Source organism: Colobus angolensis, unplaced genomic scaffold (genome assembly GCF_000951035.1).
Source record: "Colobus angolensis palliatus isolate OR3802 unplaced genomic scaffold, Cang.pa_1.0 Scaffold37, whole genome shotgun sequence".
Lineage (NCBI taxonomy): Eukaryota > Metazoa > Chordata > Mammalia > Primates > Cercopithecidae > Colobus > Colobus angolensis.
The window spans coordinates 7,876,826-7,893,258 of record NW_012117043.1 but is presented as its reverse complement, the minus strand read 5'-3'; the positions used below and the strand labels follow the sequence as shown (position 1 = coordinate 7,893,258).

General features: G+C 42.0%; 1 protein-coding gene across 1 annotated transcript in view; it reads left to right on the top strand.

Annotated features, from left to right (window-relative positions):
• The first annotated feature begins 3,964 nt into the window (after positions 1-3,964).
• The window catches only part of ANKFN1 (ankyrin-repeat and fibronectin type III domain containing 1), a 331,563-nt gene continuing 319,094 nt past the window's right edge, over positions 3,965-16,433 (top strand). The window contains exon 1 of the mRNA XM_011953739.1: positions 3,965-4,014. Coding sequence (XP_011809129.1) covers positions 3,994-4,014 — 21 coding nt within the window. The 5' untranslated portion in view covers positions 3,965-3,993. The remainder of the gene's footprint in view (positions 4,015-16,433) is intronic.

The following is a 16,433-nucleotide window of genomic DNA, read 5'->3' as shown; positions in this document are numbered from 1 at the left end:
AACAGAGAGGGCTAGAGGCAGGGCAGCCACTGTGAATGACTGGGCCACATGCACTTGTGCCAGTACCTCTACGGGTGGTCACAGGTAAAGAAAGAGCTTCCTTCGAAAGGGGAATTTCATCATTGTCAGCCCCTCCCCAGATGTGAAGCCTTGAGGTTATGTTGGCTAAGAGCTGGGAGAAGTATGCTTGAGGCCAGTGAGATAAAGAAAAACCTATCCTGAGCCACACGTGTGTCTACACACCTGGCATGGCAATCCTGTTCTCCATGACGATGTCCCTCCCTACCCCTCCACAAGCCCAGCCGCCCTGCAGGAGGATTTGGGAAAACTGCCTCTGGAGCTGTCCAGCTCCCAAGGTTGGAAGGAAGCCTTTGTCAATCCCATTACCACTTCGAACAAAGCCATGCTTTCTGAGGAGGTGTAGATCTTATTATATTATTTTGTTTTCCATTCTTTTCTATCCATTCACCGGATCACCCTCTCTTTTGTTGAGTAGCATGCTGACATTGTGTATGACTCTCGTTGCCCTGAGAATGTTTCTACCTAAGTTTTTTGGCCCGAATTACTGACAACAGCTACAAACCCCTGCCTGCAGATATCTATGCACACACTGGAAAGTTCCATATAGGGCAGAGGTCACAAAGTGGCAGCCCAGAAACTAGATGTGGCCCACTGATACGTAATTTTCTTTGACCTACACAATGTTTGTTAACACTTGGAATCAACATGATTAAGCTGGGAAGTTTCACACATTTTCACATTTGTAGCTTCTCTTAAAAATATAAAAAGCCCTGGAAAATACAAAAAGTTCCTGGGTCAGAACCCCACATGTCAGTAAGCAGCTGGAGCTGGGTTACTGATACCCCCTTTACATGTAGCATTTGGTCCCTATTTTGCCACAGTCTCTAGCACTCTTTATTACCTGACACAAAACCCACTGCCCTCATATGTCTCACTTAGCTGGCCTCTCTAGGCATTTAACTTTGAGATCCCAAAGTGTGGTAATGGTATTGGTTTAAGCAGAAGCTAGTTGGTGCCCAGACATTATAAATGCACTTGGGTAGTAGATATGACTGAATTAGAATTCCTTTCCCTTCCTTTAGGCATTCTTCTGCTAATCACATTCTCTTCCCAAAATGCTCAGCACCTTCTGATGAATGCTGAGCACCAAAATATTGTCCCTTCCTGCCACTGTAGTGTAACATAACCCTAGGTTAGCCTTCTTCCACCAAGACTCTCATTCCATGATGTCTCACTTCTTGCTCCCTAGCCCAAGCAGAGTGATCTTGCCAGCTGATTCAGGGAGATATCAGTGACATTGCTGTCACTTGAGTCACATTTTGGCAAAGGAAAATGCAAGAGAAAGAATGTGATGAAATAATTAGTTGATTATTTGGGAAAGGATTTGGGATACTGGGGAAGTGAACAGAGTGGCCTGAGCAGGTGGAATGATCATCCTGGAGAGCTCACTCTGGGGACAGAGTGAGAGGCAGGATGGAGGGATAGGGACCTGACATGGGAAGCCCACTAGCGAAGCTGTAGCTGAGCATTTCTAGGCTAAGAGTGTAGTCCCATCTCTGCTCACTCAGTATGCAGCCACCTCTCTGGGCCTCAGTCTTCATCTGTGACCTCCTCATGACCTTAAAGCATTGGTCCTCTATTACTCACTTTGGCACCTAACACCCTCTACCTGCTGTTTTCATCATGAGGGTGCAGTGAGGATAGTACCTTGCTCCTTTTGGTCAAAATCTTCCCCTGGTTAGCACTGTCAGCCATGCAAAGTATGTATTGTGTCATCAGCCCCTGAAGAAAATAAGAAGGAAATCTGGGTCCAGATATTCCCAAATGATATGAATGTCTAAAATGCTGGGTTTGTGGCTATGTGCCAGTTGTTATTTGTGCATTTTGATAGTAGGTTTTGTTGAATTTAGATTACTCTTTTTATAAAATAAGCAGCATGGTAAAGTGGAGAAAGTGCTGGGATGGGGCTATTTCCAGCCTGTCTACTACTACGAAACACACCCTTAAATGGGGTCTCTTTAGAGGAGATGGGCTGAAAACCCAAGGGTATTGAAAAGAAGAAATAAGCATGTACCTTGAAAGCCTAACTGGGTCTTTTTGCAACTCTGAGTTTCTGGGATTTCATAGCCACCATCTGACCAACAGCACCACTGAGAGAGCTGGTTTTTATCCATTAAATAAAAGCATTACTTCTGTTACTCTCAGCTACACTTACTGCAATAAGCCTAAGTAATGTTAAAGACCAAGTCACCTTTATCTTACATAGATTTTAAACTTTTCGAAGCAGGCAGATACTATAACTTCACCTTTACTTGAATCTTTTCTTGATCTTAATGTAGCTGACACTCAACAAAACACTCACAAATTGACTCATTGCTGTTCAATTCTTGAGTATATGTATCATGCACTTCCTATGTAACAAGCATTTTACTAAGTATTAAAGAGTTTTTTTTTAAAGAAAATGAATGAAGCATGGTGCCTTCCATCAAGGAGATTCTATTCTGGTAGAGGGCCATTCCTGGGATTATATACACATACAGCAACAACTGAATCCATTTGATAAGCATTCTGAGGAAAAACTGTAAAAAGTACTATGGAAGCTGAAGCTGGGGATAGTAATGGAAAGCTCCTGGAGTAACTGATGCCAGAGCTAAGCCTTGGAAGATGAGTAATATAAGAAGCTCACCATCTTGCAGGGACATATATATATGTGTGTGTGTGTGTGTGTGTATGCGCGCATGTGTGTGTATGTGTATGTGTGTGTGTGTTTAATTTTTCTGAGTACATCACTGTCAGTGTGAATAGCCTCACTCCATGTTTAGCCCAGATCACCTGCAGAGATGCCTGTTATTACTTCTTTTCATTTACTTGCCATTTTTTTTCCTACTGTATAGTAGCAGCCACATCTAGATAGAGAGTTCCCTTGAATTCTCTTTTTTTAAAAAAGCAGTTAGACATCATGATCAAGGGTAATGGGGCTCTGTGTTCAAGTCCTTTATTTCGTTCCCATTCATCTGTGGGTCAATAGGTAAGCCACATCCCCTGAGCCTCAACTGCTTCAAAGTACTCATCCTGATACCTTGCTGGACAGGCAAGTTGCTGGAAACAAGTTTTTCTTTAGCAATCATTCAGGTAGCAAATGTTTTATTGAACATCTACACTGTGCCAGGCACTAGGTGAGGAATCAGGATCCAATCAAACTCTCCAAACCACTGCTCAACACACTCTTCCTTTGACAAATGGGTTTTCAAAATAAGCATGCACATAATGTGCCTCCTTTGGCACATTTCCTAAGAGATTTCACTCTGAAAAGCAAGGCCAACCTCAGCCCTTAAAGTGCAGGCCAAATAAAAACTTGCTTGACTATCAAGATGATATTATCATCTCCCCTCCAGTTCCCACCAGACTTCTAGGAAATAGCCAGACAGCTCCTCCAACCAATGCAGTAGCCAAAATAATCCATTCCAAAGCTTCAATTGAGCATCTTAACTAAATAATTGTTTACCTGATTAGTATTCAGCATCCGCAGAAGGAGGCTGAAACCCACCCCTTTCAACCTTTCCTCTCTCCGTCTCTCTCTCTCCTTCCCGCCCTGTCTCCTTTCAGATATACATTCGAATCTCACCCCTTTCAGGGGCACAAAGACCAACTCAAATCTGATCGCAGCATCATCGATAAACTTATTCCCTCCCTACCGGGCACCTCCTAAGATATTTTTCACCATTTCTTTCATTCTTTGAAAACGATTTCTTTGTCACCAAGCCTGTGTGGCACTTCCCCTGCCTCTCCTCTTGACCCTGCACTGTAATCTGGACACTCCTGGAGCCAAGCCGTGGGAGAGGCAGCCATGCTCAGTCTCACTGGATAAAGCCAGGGTTCCCTTGGCAACGGGACCGTGTGGACATTCGCAAAGGGGTTTCCCTCCACCCTCCAGGTCCTCTTTCAACTCAAGAGCTCAGTCCCGTGTCTCTCATGGAGGCGTCTCTAACCAGGGTAGGAAAACAACAGTTCTGAATATCGGTAATTGGTGTTTGGAGACCATTGTTTTGCATTCAACAGGCAGGAAAATGTGAGTTGAGTGGGCGAGTGAATTCGGGCGTGAGCTGGTGAGCATCCCTGGTCAGGCAGAGGGAAAGCTGATTTCGTTTCTGTAAACAGGCAAGTGTTGATCCGAAGTAGTTTGGGTCTGTAATGTGTGTCTTTGTCTTTTGGGAGGTGGAGAATGGGAGATGAAAGGAGAGAGGCTTCTAGAGGCAAGTTTTTACTTTATTGTCTTATTTTCTCTTTTATCCTTATCAAAGGCAAGGAAACCAGGGATTACTTGTCTCCATGTTAATGCCAACTCTTGCTCATGATTTCTGACTGTGCATGTGCTCTCACTCTCTCCTGTATGGATTCTCTCCTTTCTCTCTCTCTCTTACACTTTTTATGGACTTTATTGTCATGACGATGGAGAAGTAAAGTTTTTTTTAAAGTTGGAAGTGGACTTTTTTTTTTTTTGTAAGAGGTCATCTCTGAAGAGCTGAGCCAGCGCTAGGCGGGACAGGGACTGATTGACACGTACTAACCCTGTGGGCTGTGTCGGTGGTATTGGAATCCCTGTTACTGACCCAGGTTGGTCCAGAAGACCTCAAATGTGCCTTTGGTTGATGGAAGAAATGCCTGTTGTTGACTTGGTTAATACTAATCACAGGTTTCTACAATAATTCAGAAGGTTATTATTGAAGTCCTGGCTGAGGTCCTGGTAGGGGATACTAACAGGAGGAACTGATTCAGTGCCTTCACTTCCCCTTAGGAGTTCAGAGTAGATGAGGACCTTACCAAAAAGCTTCTCAAGAATGAACCTGCAGCTTAAGACTTTTGAAAAAAGCAGAGATAAGTGCAAGTAAGACATGAAAGTAGGAGGCCAGAGAACTGCTCAGTTTTCCTTTCCTTGTCTCTCTTTTCCTTCCTTTCTTTCTTTTTCCTTCCTTCCTTATAAAATCACATCCAGAATGAGACCTAAGCATAACTACTTATGGAACCTCTGAGATCGGTACCTTTAAGTACTCACTGAGTTTAAACTGGTTACTGCATTAACCTATTAACCAATATGCCACTACACATACACACACACACACACCGCAATAACAAAAAAACACTTATTCCTTTTACTGTGTATTCATAGTAAACCCTTTGGGGATAGGAACTATACAGTTTCCAATATTTTACCCCTGATTCTAACCAGTTAGGGGGTCAGGTACATTTAAGGGGCTCCATTCACAGTTGTAGAATTGAATTGAATGAACAGTGTGGAGTATTATTACCATTTGTTCCATGAAGTGTAGAGCTAGGACTAGTCTTGTGGTCAGAAGACTTAGGCTCTAGGCTCAGAGCTGGCACTAATTAGTGGCAGAACTTGGGCCACACTATTTCAGTTCTCTAACCCTCAGCTTCTTCATCCATCAAGTGAAAGGGTTTAAATGAAAACAGTGTTTTCCCAACAAAAGTAGTTATCTAAAGCCTTCATGCCACCCTCAAGCCTGGAGGATAGGAGGGTTTGGGAGAGGGAGGCCAGTCTGGTCAAGAACAGCTGCTGTAAAGAGTGACATAGCAGATAGAGGAAGAGGTAGAGCAAGAAGTGACTCAGAGACTGGAAGCTGGAAAATGCTGGACCTTAGAGGACTCCTCAGGTCCCTTGTAACTCTGACATTCAGAGTCATGAGACGAATCTCTCCCAGTTTGGTGCCACTTCTCCTGTATTAGGTACTTTGGAAGAATGACACAAAGCAGTACCGTTATTTGTTCCAATACGGGCCAGCAAGCTATCCTTTCTTCCATGAGACAAGGCTTCTCACTGCTGAGAGGTCTGAATCTCTGCCCTTGGAATGTGCCAAGCAGCTGGTCCTAAGCCAGACACACTCTGTCACTTCATTCCAATATAGTCTTTCATTTATTCAACAATCAACAGGTAATTACTGAAAGCCAAGTTTCCTTTTTTCTGGATAGTGTGGTCAGGAAGGTTCTCTTTCAGGAGGCAACAGCTAAGCTGAGGCACCAGTTAAGTGAAGGAATGAGCCCTGCTTACACTGGGAGAATAGCATGGACTCCAGGATGAGGACCCCTGTAAGTATGAGTCTCTTTTTTTTTTTTTTTTGAGACAGAGTCTGGCTCTGTCGCCCAGGCTGGAGTGCGGTGGCCGGATCTCAGCTCACTGCAAGCTCCGCCTCCCAGGTTTATGCCATTCTCCTGCCTTAGCCTCCCGAGTAGCTGGGACTACAGGCGCTTGCCTCGTCGCCCGGCTAGTTTTTTGTATTCTTTAGTAGAGACGGGGTTTCACCGTATTAGCCAGGGTGGTCTCGATCTCCTGACCTTGTGATCCGCCCGTCTCGGCCTCCCAAAGTGCTAGGATTACAGGCTTGAGCCACCGCGCCCGGCGGGTCTCTTGATTTCAGAGTCAGCTTGGCATGTCTTAAGGCAAAGCAAGGTGCCTGGGGCAGAAACAGAGTGAAGCAGAGAGGAGAGGTCAGAAGGTTGGAGTGAGATAGCACAGATCACAGGGGCCTTGTAGGTCATGATAGGGACCAATGGGAAGCCATTGGACAAATTTTTACATAGAAATAATTATATCTGATCACTCCAGCAACTGTGCAGAGAACAGTGTTTTAGAGACCCTACCTGTAAAGTGGTTAGTTACAGTGAAGGGCTTGGAAACTAAGCAGCCTATGTGGGAAGTCACATGGTGTCTGGGAAACTTGAATGTGATTGAATCCTGATCTTGGATTTGAATCCTGGATTTGAATCCTGATCTTGAGGCTGACCTATTATGTAATTTGGGCAAGTTATTTAACTTCCCTGATCTCCATTTCCTCATCTCTCTCTCTCTCTCTTTTTTTTTCTTTTTCCTTGAGATAGAATCTCACTCTGTCGCCCAGGCTAGAGTGCAATGGTGCAATCTTGGCTAACTGCAACCTCCACCTCCAGAGTTCAAGCAATTCTTATGTCTCAACCTCCCGAGTAGTTGGGACTACAGGCATGCACCAACACGTCAGGCTAATTTTTGTTGTGGTTGTATTCTTAGTAGAGACAAGGTTTCACCATGTTGGCCTGGTTGGTCTCGAACTCCTGGCCTCAAGAGGTCCACCCACCTTAGCCTCCCAAAGTGCTGAGATTGCAGGTGTGAGCCACCACGCCCGGCCTGTTTCCTCACCTCTTAAAGAAGGATCGCATTATCTACCTCAATGAGTTGTGAAGATGAAAGCAGAGAGATTACATATGTCATCTCAAAGCAGCTGCTTAAAATGATAGCATTATTGTCCAAACTAATGCCATGACCTTTGTACTATGGGTCACAGATGAGCAAGACCACTGGAAATGTAAGGTGCATGATGGGTTTCATATATTATCCTCTTTATACCTTGCTCCCTTTGGGAATGTGGGAGGTGGAAAAGGAAGAAGTAAGGTGACTTGTGCCAAGTCTTGCAGCTGGTTAAGTTCAGGGCTGTGTCTAGGGGCCAGGTTCTTTGTTCCTGCCTCGTGTTCTTTCTTCTGCACTTAGAGTTAACAAACTACAGCCCCATAGGCCAATCCTAGCTTGCTCTCTGGTTTTATAAATAATGTTTTATTTGAACACAGCCATGCTCATTCATTTATATACTATCTGTGGCTGCTTTCACACCAGGACGGCAGGGTTGAGTAGTTACAACAAAGACCATATGACCCAAAAAAGCCAAGATATTTACTTGCCAACACTTTACAGAAAAAGTTTGCCAGCCCCCCATCTACACCATTCTTCTCCCTTAATTGGCATGGCTTTATTGTATTTAGCTTAGATATTACCAAATAGGAAGGGCTGGCCTCTCTAGGTCTCCAAAACAGAGGGATTCAGAGCACTGTCCTGGTGGAATATTGCAGTGAGAGATCTCAGGCCACTGGGAGCCAACAGAAACACACTGGTCACCTGGCGGGGGACAGAAAAGGGAGAGGATGGGGACTCTGAGCATAGGTACCTGGGTAGAGAAGAAGGGAATCCCAAATACTTGCCCTTAGCTATTTCAGGCCCCAGAGACAGCTATCTAAAACAGGTGAGGAGGAATGTAGAGGGCTCAGGATATGTGCAAATGCAGCAGCTTCATCTGACGACCACATCTTGAATGTGCACTGCTGAGTGGGTCTCTCTGGGACACACCTATCAGGGATCAGCCAGACCTCAGGGCTGCTCATCACTTTATACCCCCAGATGACCATCATTAGCACACTGGGAAACAATGCTTGCTTATTCCCAGAGACCACAGTTCAAATGCATATGGGTCTTTCTGGCAACCCCTCCTTCCTCTCTCGAGACTTTAGGAGTATGTGTGGACTGTGGTTTCTTACCAGGAACTATTTCCCTGCCTGGTACTCAAGAAGCTCATAGCCTGGCTTCAGGTGTTTGGATTTCCAAGTTCCCACTGATGCACTTAAATAGGCTCTTGTATGCAGACTCCACTGCCTTTAAACCTACTGATGCATTCAGTCTTGACAAGTGATTACTTACCTACCTCAAGGTTTTAATCTAGTGCTTGAGGATACATTTGTAGGTGTAAATCTATAGGTCAGAAAGCAGTGGAGGCTTCACTTGATTGGATACGTGGAATCCGAACTTTAGCTTTACCAGTACGTGTTCCTCTCCACTCCCGATTTCAGGCTTGTTGCCTTAAGCAGTGGAAACTGAGTTACACAGTTCTTCAACTCCAGGTAATATAAATATAGTGCCATGTATTTCTTGGCACTCATAACTTTCCAGCCAGCCTACATGGAGAACACCCCAGCTTTTAGGAATGCTAAATAATCCACCAGACCCATCTGCCATGGTGTTTCAGGCTCAGTAGGCTCCTCCCACTGATCTAATGAACAGATGTGCTAATTTTTCACTTGCTGGGAATGCTTCAGCCATTTGAACACCATGGACTCCGGGTTGGATCAATCACCCAGTGCCCTAACACTCTAGTTAATCCACAGACTGAGCAACTCCTCTCACATACACCCCAATGGTTATCTTGCCTAATTCCTAGAAGTTGTTCAGTAACTGAGTTCAAGTGGCATGATAGTCCATTTCCAACATGGGCTCATCCTCCCATCCCAAGAACTTTTTAAAAAGAAAAGGAGGAAGAAAAGCAATCTTAGCCTCCACAATAATTCCCTTCCATTTGCCTTCTTCCATTCTGGTGGTGCTTAGATGAGGTTACAACCCTAGCAGAAATGAAATGAAATGAAACTATAAGAAAAGGTCAGCAAATCTAAAACACTGCTGCCTGTTATCAGTGCTAGTAGCCTTCATTAAGCCACTGGGAGCTTGGACAAAGCACATGGAGCTAGATCAGCTTCTACTTTCTTGGAATGTGCCATCAAAATAAGAAACTGCTGAAATGAATTGAGCAAACAGATTCAAGGGGGTAAAGACAGACAACGACACAGCATGTGGAGAGGGAGGGAATGCTACAGAGGAGCCCATGCTAAAAATAAATGATTTTTTACAAGTGTGGTTAACTTTACTGAGGCTTAAAATTGCTAAACACCGCATGTATTTCCCCCCCTAAAATAAAAGCTTTGGGGAATTTTGATCTGCCTCATATAAAAAGCTACAGAAAAGGAAGGTATCTGTGAAAGCTTTTAAAATTATTACCATATTTCAAGTAGGATGATTATCAGGAATACTTGATGCCATCAGAAGTAAACTAATACAGAATTGCTTTATTTACAGCAATTTAGGCATTTGTGTTGCCCCATTAACAAGATTCCCTAGCATTCTTATTTATAGAAAATATTTACTACCATCTAGGAATGGTCTAGGTCAAAAAAAAAAAAGACAAAGAAGAAGAAAGAAGAAAGAAAAAAGAAAAAGAAAGAAGAAGAGGAAGAGGAGGAGGAGAAGGAGGAAGAAGAAATAGAAGAAGAGAAAGAAATGGGCCAATTTTGTTGAATTCTGTCTAGTGTGAGAACTTTCCCTGTCTCCTGAATGAAAGTCATCATTCTGCATTTAATCAATATCGAGAAAATGATATTCCATGTTAAGTGTGACATTTTGTTTTGTGTTTGGTTGGGATTGGAACCAGTTGATTGACTGAACAGGCTCCAGTGCTGCCCTTATGAGTCAGCACATGAGTCTGTAATGACCTAATTTCATAATTTAGGATTGAACATCTATCACACAGCCCCTGCCCTGTCTCTAATTTGCCTTTTATTTCAGCATGTCACAGTTAGCCTGAGCAGATAGTACTTCTGTGAGTTCTGAACATTTCTTCAGCAACTCTAAAATAAATATGAGATTTATAGCATTACCTTTGTCCAACCAGCGTATATTTCCCCAGATATAATTTTGTTCCCGTTTTATAAGATGTTGACAAGTAATAACTGGTAAGTGTTTTTATGTGATGTGATTAAAGCTAGTAGTGCGTGAGAGTGTCCGTTGGAGACACACTCTAACCTCTACCCTCCCCCTTTCCAAGACACACGCATTAATAACACTTTAGCACCAGTAGTTACTGTTTTTCTTGAACATCGTCAGTCTTGCAGTCTGATTAAATGCTTTTGCATTTGGGGTTGGGTTGTGTTTTTGTTCGTTAGACAGAAAGCTGGAGGAGCAGAGAGAAATGGGGCACGGTCAACTTTCCTGCATGTTGTTAGAGCAGGGATAGTAATGGAAATAGCATCTTAAAATTATAGGATATAACCAAAGGGGTGGGGGTGGGGGATAGGAGTAATTAGAGGATTTGACCAGAGGTGGGGGCAGGGCAGAGAGATGGGAAGGGTGGGCCATCTGGTGTTAATCTCCTGCTGTGTGTTTGCAGGGTAAAATAGTCAGGGTACTTTGTCAAGGTACAGTCTGCTTTTGCAGACACAGATGGAGCAAAAGGGAGATTAATACATGTGGTTCTAACCACCTTTCATATCTTTACAGCTAAACATTATTTATAGAAATCAATTAGTTCTCTGTCTCTGCAATTTTATTATGAGGCTCTGTCCAAGTTTCTGGCAAGCTCTTTAAGAGGATGATTGATGGTAAACTTTCAGAATGAATAAAAAATGAACCCTCCCCTAGGAATTGGTGTGGTGGAGAGAAAGGTAAATGATAAAAATTACAAACTCTGCAAGTTTCTAGGAAATTAATGTAGGATCAGTGTGGTCCTTGTTACACAGTTTTTCCTTATAGCTAGCTTTCTTTTCTCTTTCTCTTCCTTTCTTTCTTTTTTTCTTTTTCTTTATTTTCCACAACATTCAGCAGTCTGTTTGCTATGGAAACTTTAGGAGAGCTTGATGCCTACAACTGAACTTGTGGGAAAGTAAAGGTTTATTCATTTGCCAAGCTAGTAAATGCCACTTTGATTACTGATGCTCATAAGAGATAAAGAGTTCCAGGAAAAAAAAATGGAACAGAGCTCTCATGTTTTGTCTTATGGAAACTTTTATAAGAGATGGGAACTGCCAATTGCTTCCATTAAATTAGTCTAGGAGCCAAGTAATGATAAGTATGAAATCCCTTTGTAATGAATCCTGTGGAAGATGTCTATTGATTTATTCTGAAATTCCAGTCTTGGTAGAGACTGCTGCCAAAGCTCACACCCTCCAGGCTCAGAAATGAAACAGTAATGATACCTTAGAGGTGAAGAGGGAATGATCAAATAAATCAAAGTTCTAAACCCAGGAGAAGACAGGAGACAGTGGCACATAGTGTACAGGTTCTAATGCTATTGAACCTTGGGGTGTGAAGTTGTTCTGTTTTGTTAACTATTTTGAAAAAACAAGAGGGTTCTTTCGGCCTCTAATACTTGAGATGGTGGTGATGCCAAAGATCAAATAGAATTAGAGGAGATTTGTATGCCACTTTAAGAACTATAAAGGTTGCTGGAGAGTTTCCTAGTCTCATTCAACCTCAGTTTTCTCCTCTGTAAAATAAAGATTATGATGGTATCCACCTCAGTGGTTTGCTGTAAGTATTAAAATGCATTAAATTGCTTAGCATAGTATAAACACAACAAATTCCATTGTGGTAGTATCAATAGGGTTAACAGGATTCAGAATAACTTTTCTCATTTTCTTAAGGTTTGGCATTTACTACAGAACTTGTTCCTATTTACTAATTGAGAAATGTATCTGAAGGGGTCCTAGTAACTGCCTTCAGGGAAGATAATCATTATTTCCATTTTGTATCCCACTCTGTATTACTTTGATATGAAACTTATACACAGTAAGTGCTCAATAAATACTTCCTGATTTAAAAATTCTAGATTTAAATGAAATTTGCTTGAGCTGCTAATACAAACTTATACAGGCTCTATGTAATGCAATGTGTTCATCTATGAAATAACTAATTTCTAAATTTCCGTAATTCCCCACATTACACAGAACATCCTTTGACATCTAGTTTGATGAAATCAGCTAACATAATGTATGACACATAGGTGCTTAATAAACATTTATTGAATGATGAATTATTGCATCAACCCTGTAGAGGAGAATAAAAGAAAACTAGGCAAGGAAAAGATTTTAAATTAAAAAAAATTAACTTTTCTCTTAGATTTCAGTAAAAAAAAAATCATGAATTGAATTAGAAATATAATTGCTTACAAGCCATAGAAAATGTGTCTTCCTAACTTAAAGGAAAATACTTTGTAGAAGATATGGGACAGCTCTCAGAGTCTACAGGAATGTTGGACAACCATGCTTGCCAAAATGCAGGATGCAGGCAAGCAACACAGATGTGAGAGCAGAAGCTTTACCAGCTTCACTGGTAAGTTTCTATTGTTATTTTCATCCTAGTTCCACTTCAAAGTCAAAGTCCCAGGAAAGTCTGATTGGCCTAGCTTGGGTCACATGTCCACCCCATCCCCAAGTGTAGTCAGGGCAGGGTGTCTTATTTAGAGTCTCACCAGGAGTACATAAAACTAAGGAGAGGTAGTTCTCCCCTACCTAGAAGAAGTCAGGGTTCTGTAACCAAATTTAAAATGTCCACATTATAAACTTAATAATAGCTATACATAATAAGTATGCATCTATGTTTATTTGCTTAGGGCCGCCTCACAAACTACCACAGATTGAGTGGCTTCAGCAACTGAAACTTATTGTCTCTCAGTTCTGGAGGCTGGAAGCCCAAGATCAAGGTGTCAACAAGGTTGGTTTCTTCTGAGGACTATGAGGGAAGGGTCTCTTTTAAGCTTTTCTTTTGGCTTATAGATGGCCATCTTGTCGTTGGGCCTTCGTGTGGTCCTTCTTCTGTACACATCTGTCCACATTTCTTCTTGTTATAAGGACACAGTCATATTGGAGTAGGGTCCACTTCAATGACTTTGTTTTTTAACTTAAGTACTTCTTTAAACACCCTAACTTCAAATAGAATTAAATTCTGAAGTACTGGGGTGTGGAAATTCAACATATGGATTTGGGTGAGGGAACAAAATTTAGGCTGTAACCACATGTTGTAAACACAAATGAGTGGAAATATCACTTAGCAAACACCTATTTTATCTATAACACTTTTAGTAAAAATGGAGTAATTGGCCAGGTGCAGTGACTCACGCCTGTAATCCCAGCACTTTGGGAGACTGAGACAGGTGGATCACCTAAGGTCAGGAGTTTGAGACCAGCCTGGCCAACATGGGGAAACCCCGTCCCTACTAAAGTACAAAAATTAGCCGGGCATACTGGCAGGCACCTGTAATCCCAGCTACTTAGAAAGCTGAGGCAGGAGAATAGCTTGAACCCGGGAGGCAGAGTTTGCAGTGAGCCAAGATTTCACACTGCAATCTAGACTGGGTGACAAGAGTGAGACTCTGTCTCAAAAAAAAAAAAAAAAAAGGAGTAATCACTTAGTAAAGTCTACAGAGTTATTTAACTTCCATACTTGCTGGTTGAGCTCATCAGAATAAACAGGTTTTTCTCCCCCAACCCATTCTTTCTCTTTGAAACCCATACTTGAACCTTAATAAATGAAAGTTGGTAAACCCTTTCTAACCGAGATTCCAATTTTGCCTATAACATTGTTCAGAGAGATTTTTCTAAGAGCAGAGCCAAGCAGAAATGACTCATTGTTACCTCCACTACGCATACAGATTTTCATCTGGACACTAGCCACTGTTTAAACTTGACACTGTCCAGCCTCGAGCAATACATGAAGCAAATAATAGTCATGCAGTGGTACAGAAAGCCCTGGGCTGGCTCCTGGGCTATCTAGCTTGCTTCCTAAAACTTCCAGCAACCCTGGTTTATAATTCTGTGATTCACATTTTCTCAACACACATACCTGTGGGCTTCTTCCATGACCCATGCCAACTTCCATACCTCCATACCTGTGTTTCCTTGGAAAGATGTGCCTTTGGCAACAGGTTTCTACTGACCAAGGAACTGAGAGGTAGCTTGCTCCTGAAAGTTTAAAGGTAGTTTGTGTTGTTGACATCTTTGCAGGGGGAAAAGTAGCATAGCAGTGCCATGAGGCCTGCCCATCAATGGGAACTTGTCCATTTAGCTCTACCTAATAGTGTTTGCCTTCCTTTTCCTTCCTTTCCAATGCCTATGAATATTAATCCATCAGACTTAGAAGACAATCTGAACAAGCACACAAGCTACATGAGTGAAGATGCCAACTCCCATCTATGAGGGAGAAAGTATCTCGACATGCAGAACAGTTTTGGTTTATTACTCTTCCCTCAGAGTGTAGGCATAATGTGATGTGTGTTGTATGGTGTGTGTGTTTTGCTGTTTGTACACATAATCATGGAATTTGGGTAAATCTGCATCAGCAATAGCAGGTGTGACTTAGGTGTAAAAAGTAATCCCCCACGTGAGTCAAACAGTAAAAATGTGGACCCCCAAGGCCTCTCATGATCTCTCTTCTATCCATATTTCCAGCCTTGTCTTTCATTCCCATCTACTCTGGCCACATACTCCACTCACCTTGCTTTTCCACCCTTCTGTGCCTTTGGATCTGCTGCTTTCTTGGCCCAGAAAGACCTCCATTGCATCCCACCCTCCTCTACACCTAGATGACTTCTAATCATGTGTTGCATTTCAGCCTAGATGCCAGATCCTCTTCTACTCCTTCTCTGCCCATCTCCCTACTCCTTGGCCTCAGTCAGATGCCCTTCCTCAACATGCCATAGTACACTGCCCATCTCTCCTGGATCTGGTTCTCATGTTGTAACGTAATTCATTGTGAGTCTGTTTGTTTCTACCCAGACTCTGCGATGCTTGAGGGTGGGGACTGTCTATCTCACCTCTTACTCTCCAGTAGCTGGCACAGTTACTTAGCACAATAGCTGGCACATGCTTAATGTTTAATGGCTAGATCAATGACTGAATGAAGAAATGGATTAATTAAATGAAAAAAAGAACAATTTAGAGACACAGCTTTCTTAATATCAACAGTCAACAATCTGGAAGTTCTGAAAGCCTCTTTATTTGAAAATAGCAAAGTCTTTTTAACACAGTCAAATGCCCTCCAGATTCCAAGTTGAAAATTGTCTGTGACCTGTAGATTATTCTTGGGGCCTCGTATCATAAAGTTCAGCCAGTTTCTCAGGATAATGCATCAATTTGTTTCTCAATAGAAAGCTGTTCTGTCAGTTAAAAATACTTGGTGGTGATAACTATTGCACAAGCCACGCTGGAAAATAAAATCCAGTACAGATTGCCAAAATTATAACCTACTAAGAAGAAATGGTAATATACATAAAATGCTCATTATTATGGTATAGTGAAAAGTACACTGGATTTAGAGCCAAAAGGCATCAAACCTGGTCCCCATCATTCTCTAGTTAGATGGCACTGGACAGCTTAGTTAATGTTTCAGAGCCCACCTAATTTGGTTTTCGTCCAGTAAAATAGGGTTCATTCAAGTTGTCTTATGAACTTTAAGCTCTGTGTCGGTATCATGGAATGAAAATTGATATTGCTATGTGCCTTTCATTCTGTTAAATGTTTTAAAGTTGAGTAAACCCAAATGCAGATTCCTTTAAGGTCACATAGGATCTGTTTCTTTCTATACCATCCTCTATCTAGCTCATGGCTTAGCAATTACAACAGAAAATATTTCAGAATCACCCATCGAGTCAGCGTTCCATGCCATTATACTTACTATTACATAGACTGCTATTCTATATTACACAAGACCACTATTAACTAGGCCACTCACTATTCTAAGCAGGATTTTACTTAAATGAGATAGGGTATGCTTTATGTCTCATTTTCTTGTCAAGTGAAGTAGATTTGCCAAAAGGATTCAAATAAGTGTTGTCTATGTAACATGTTCTACATACGCAAATTTTTCAGAGTCCTAGTGGAATTTATAAAATGTCCACACCAACAGTCAGCACCACACACCCTCTTGTTGCCTCTGAATCAGCTGCATGGGATGCTTGGCGTCATATAGACCAAACATTCAGATGTTGGACTTATTTTTT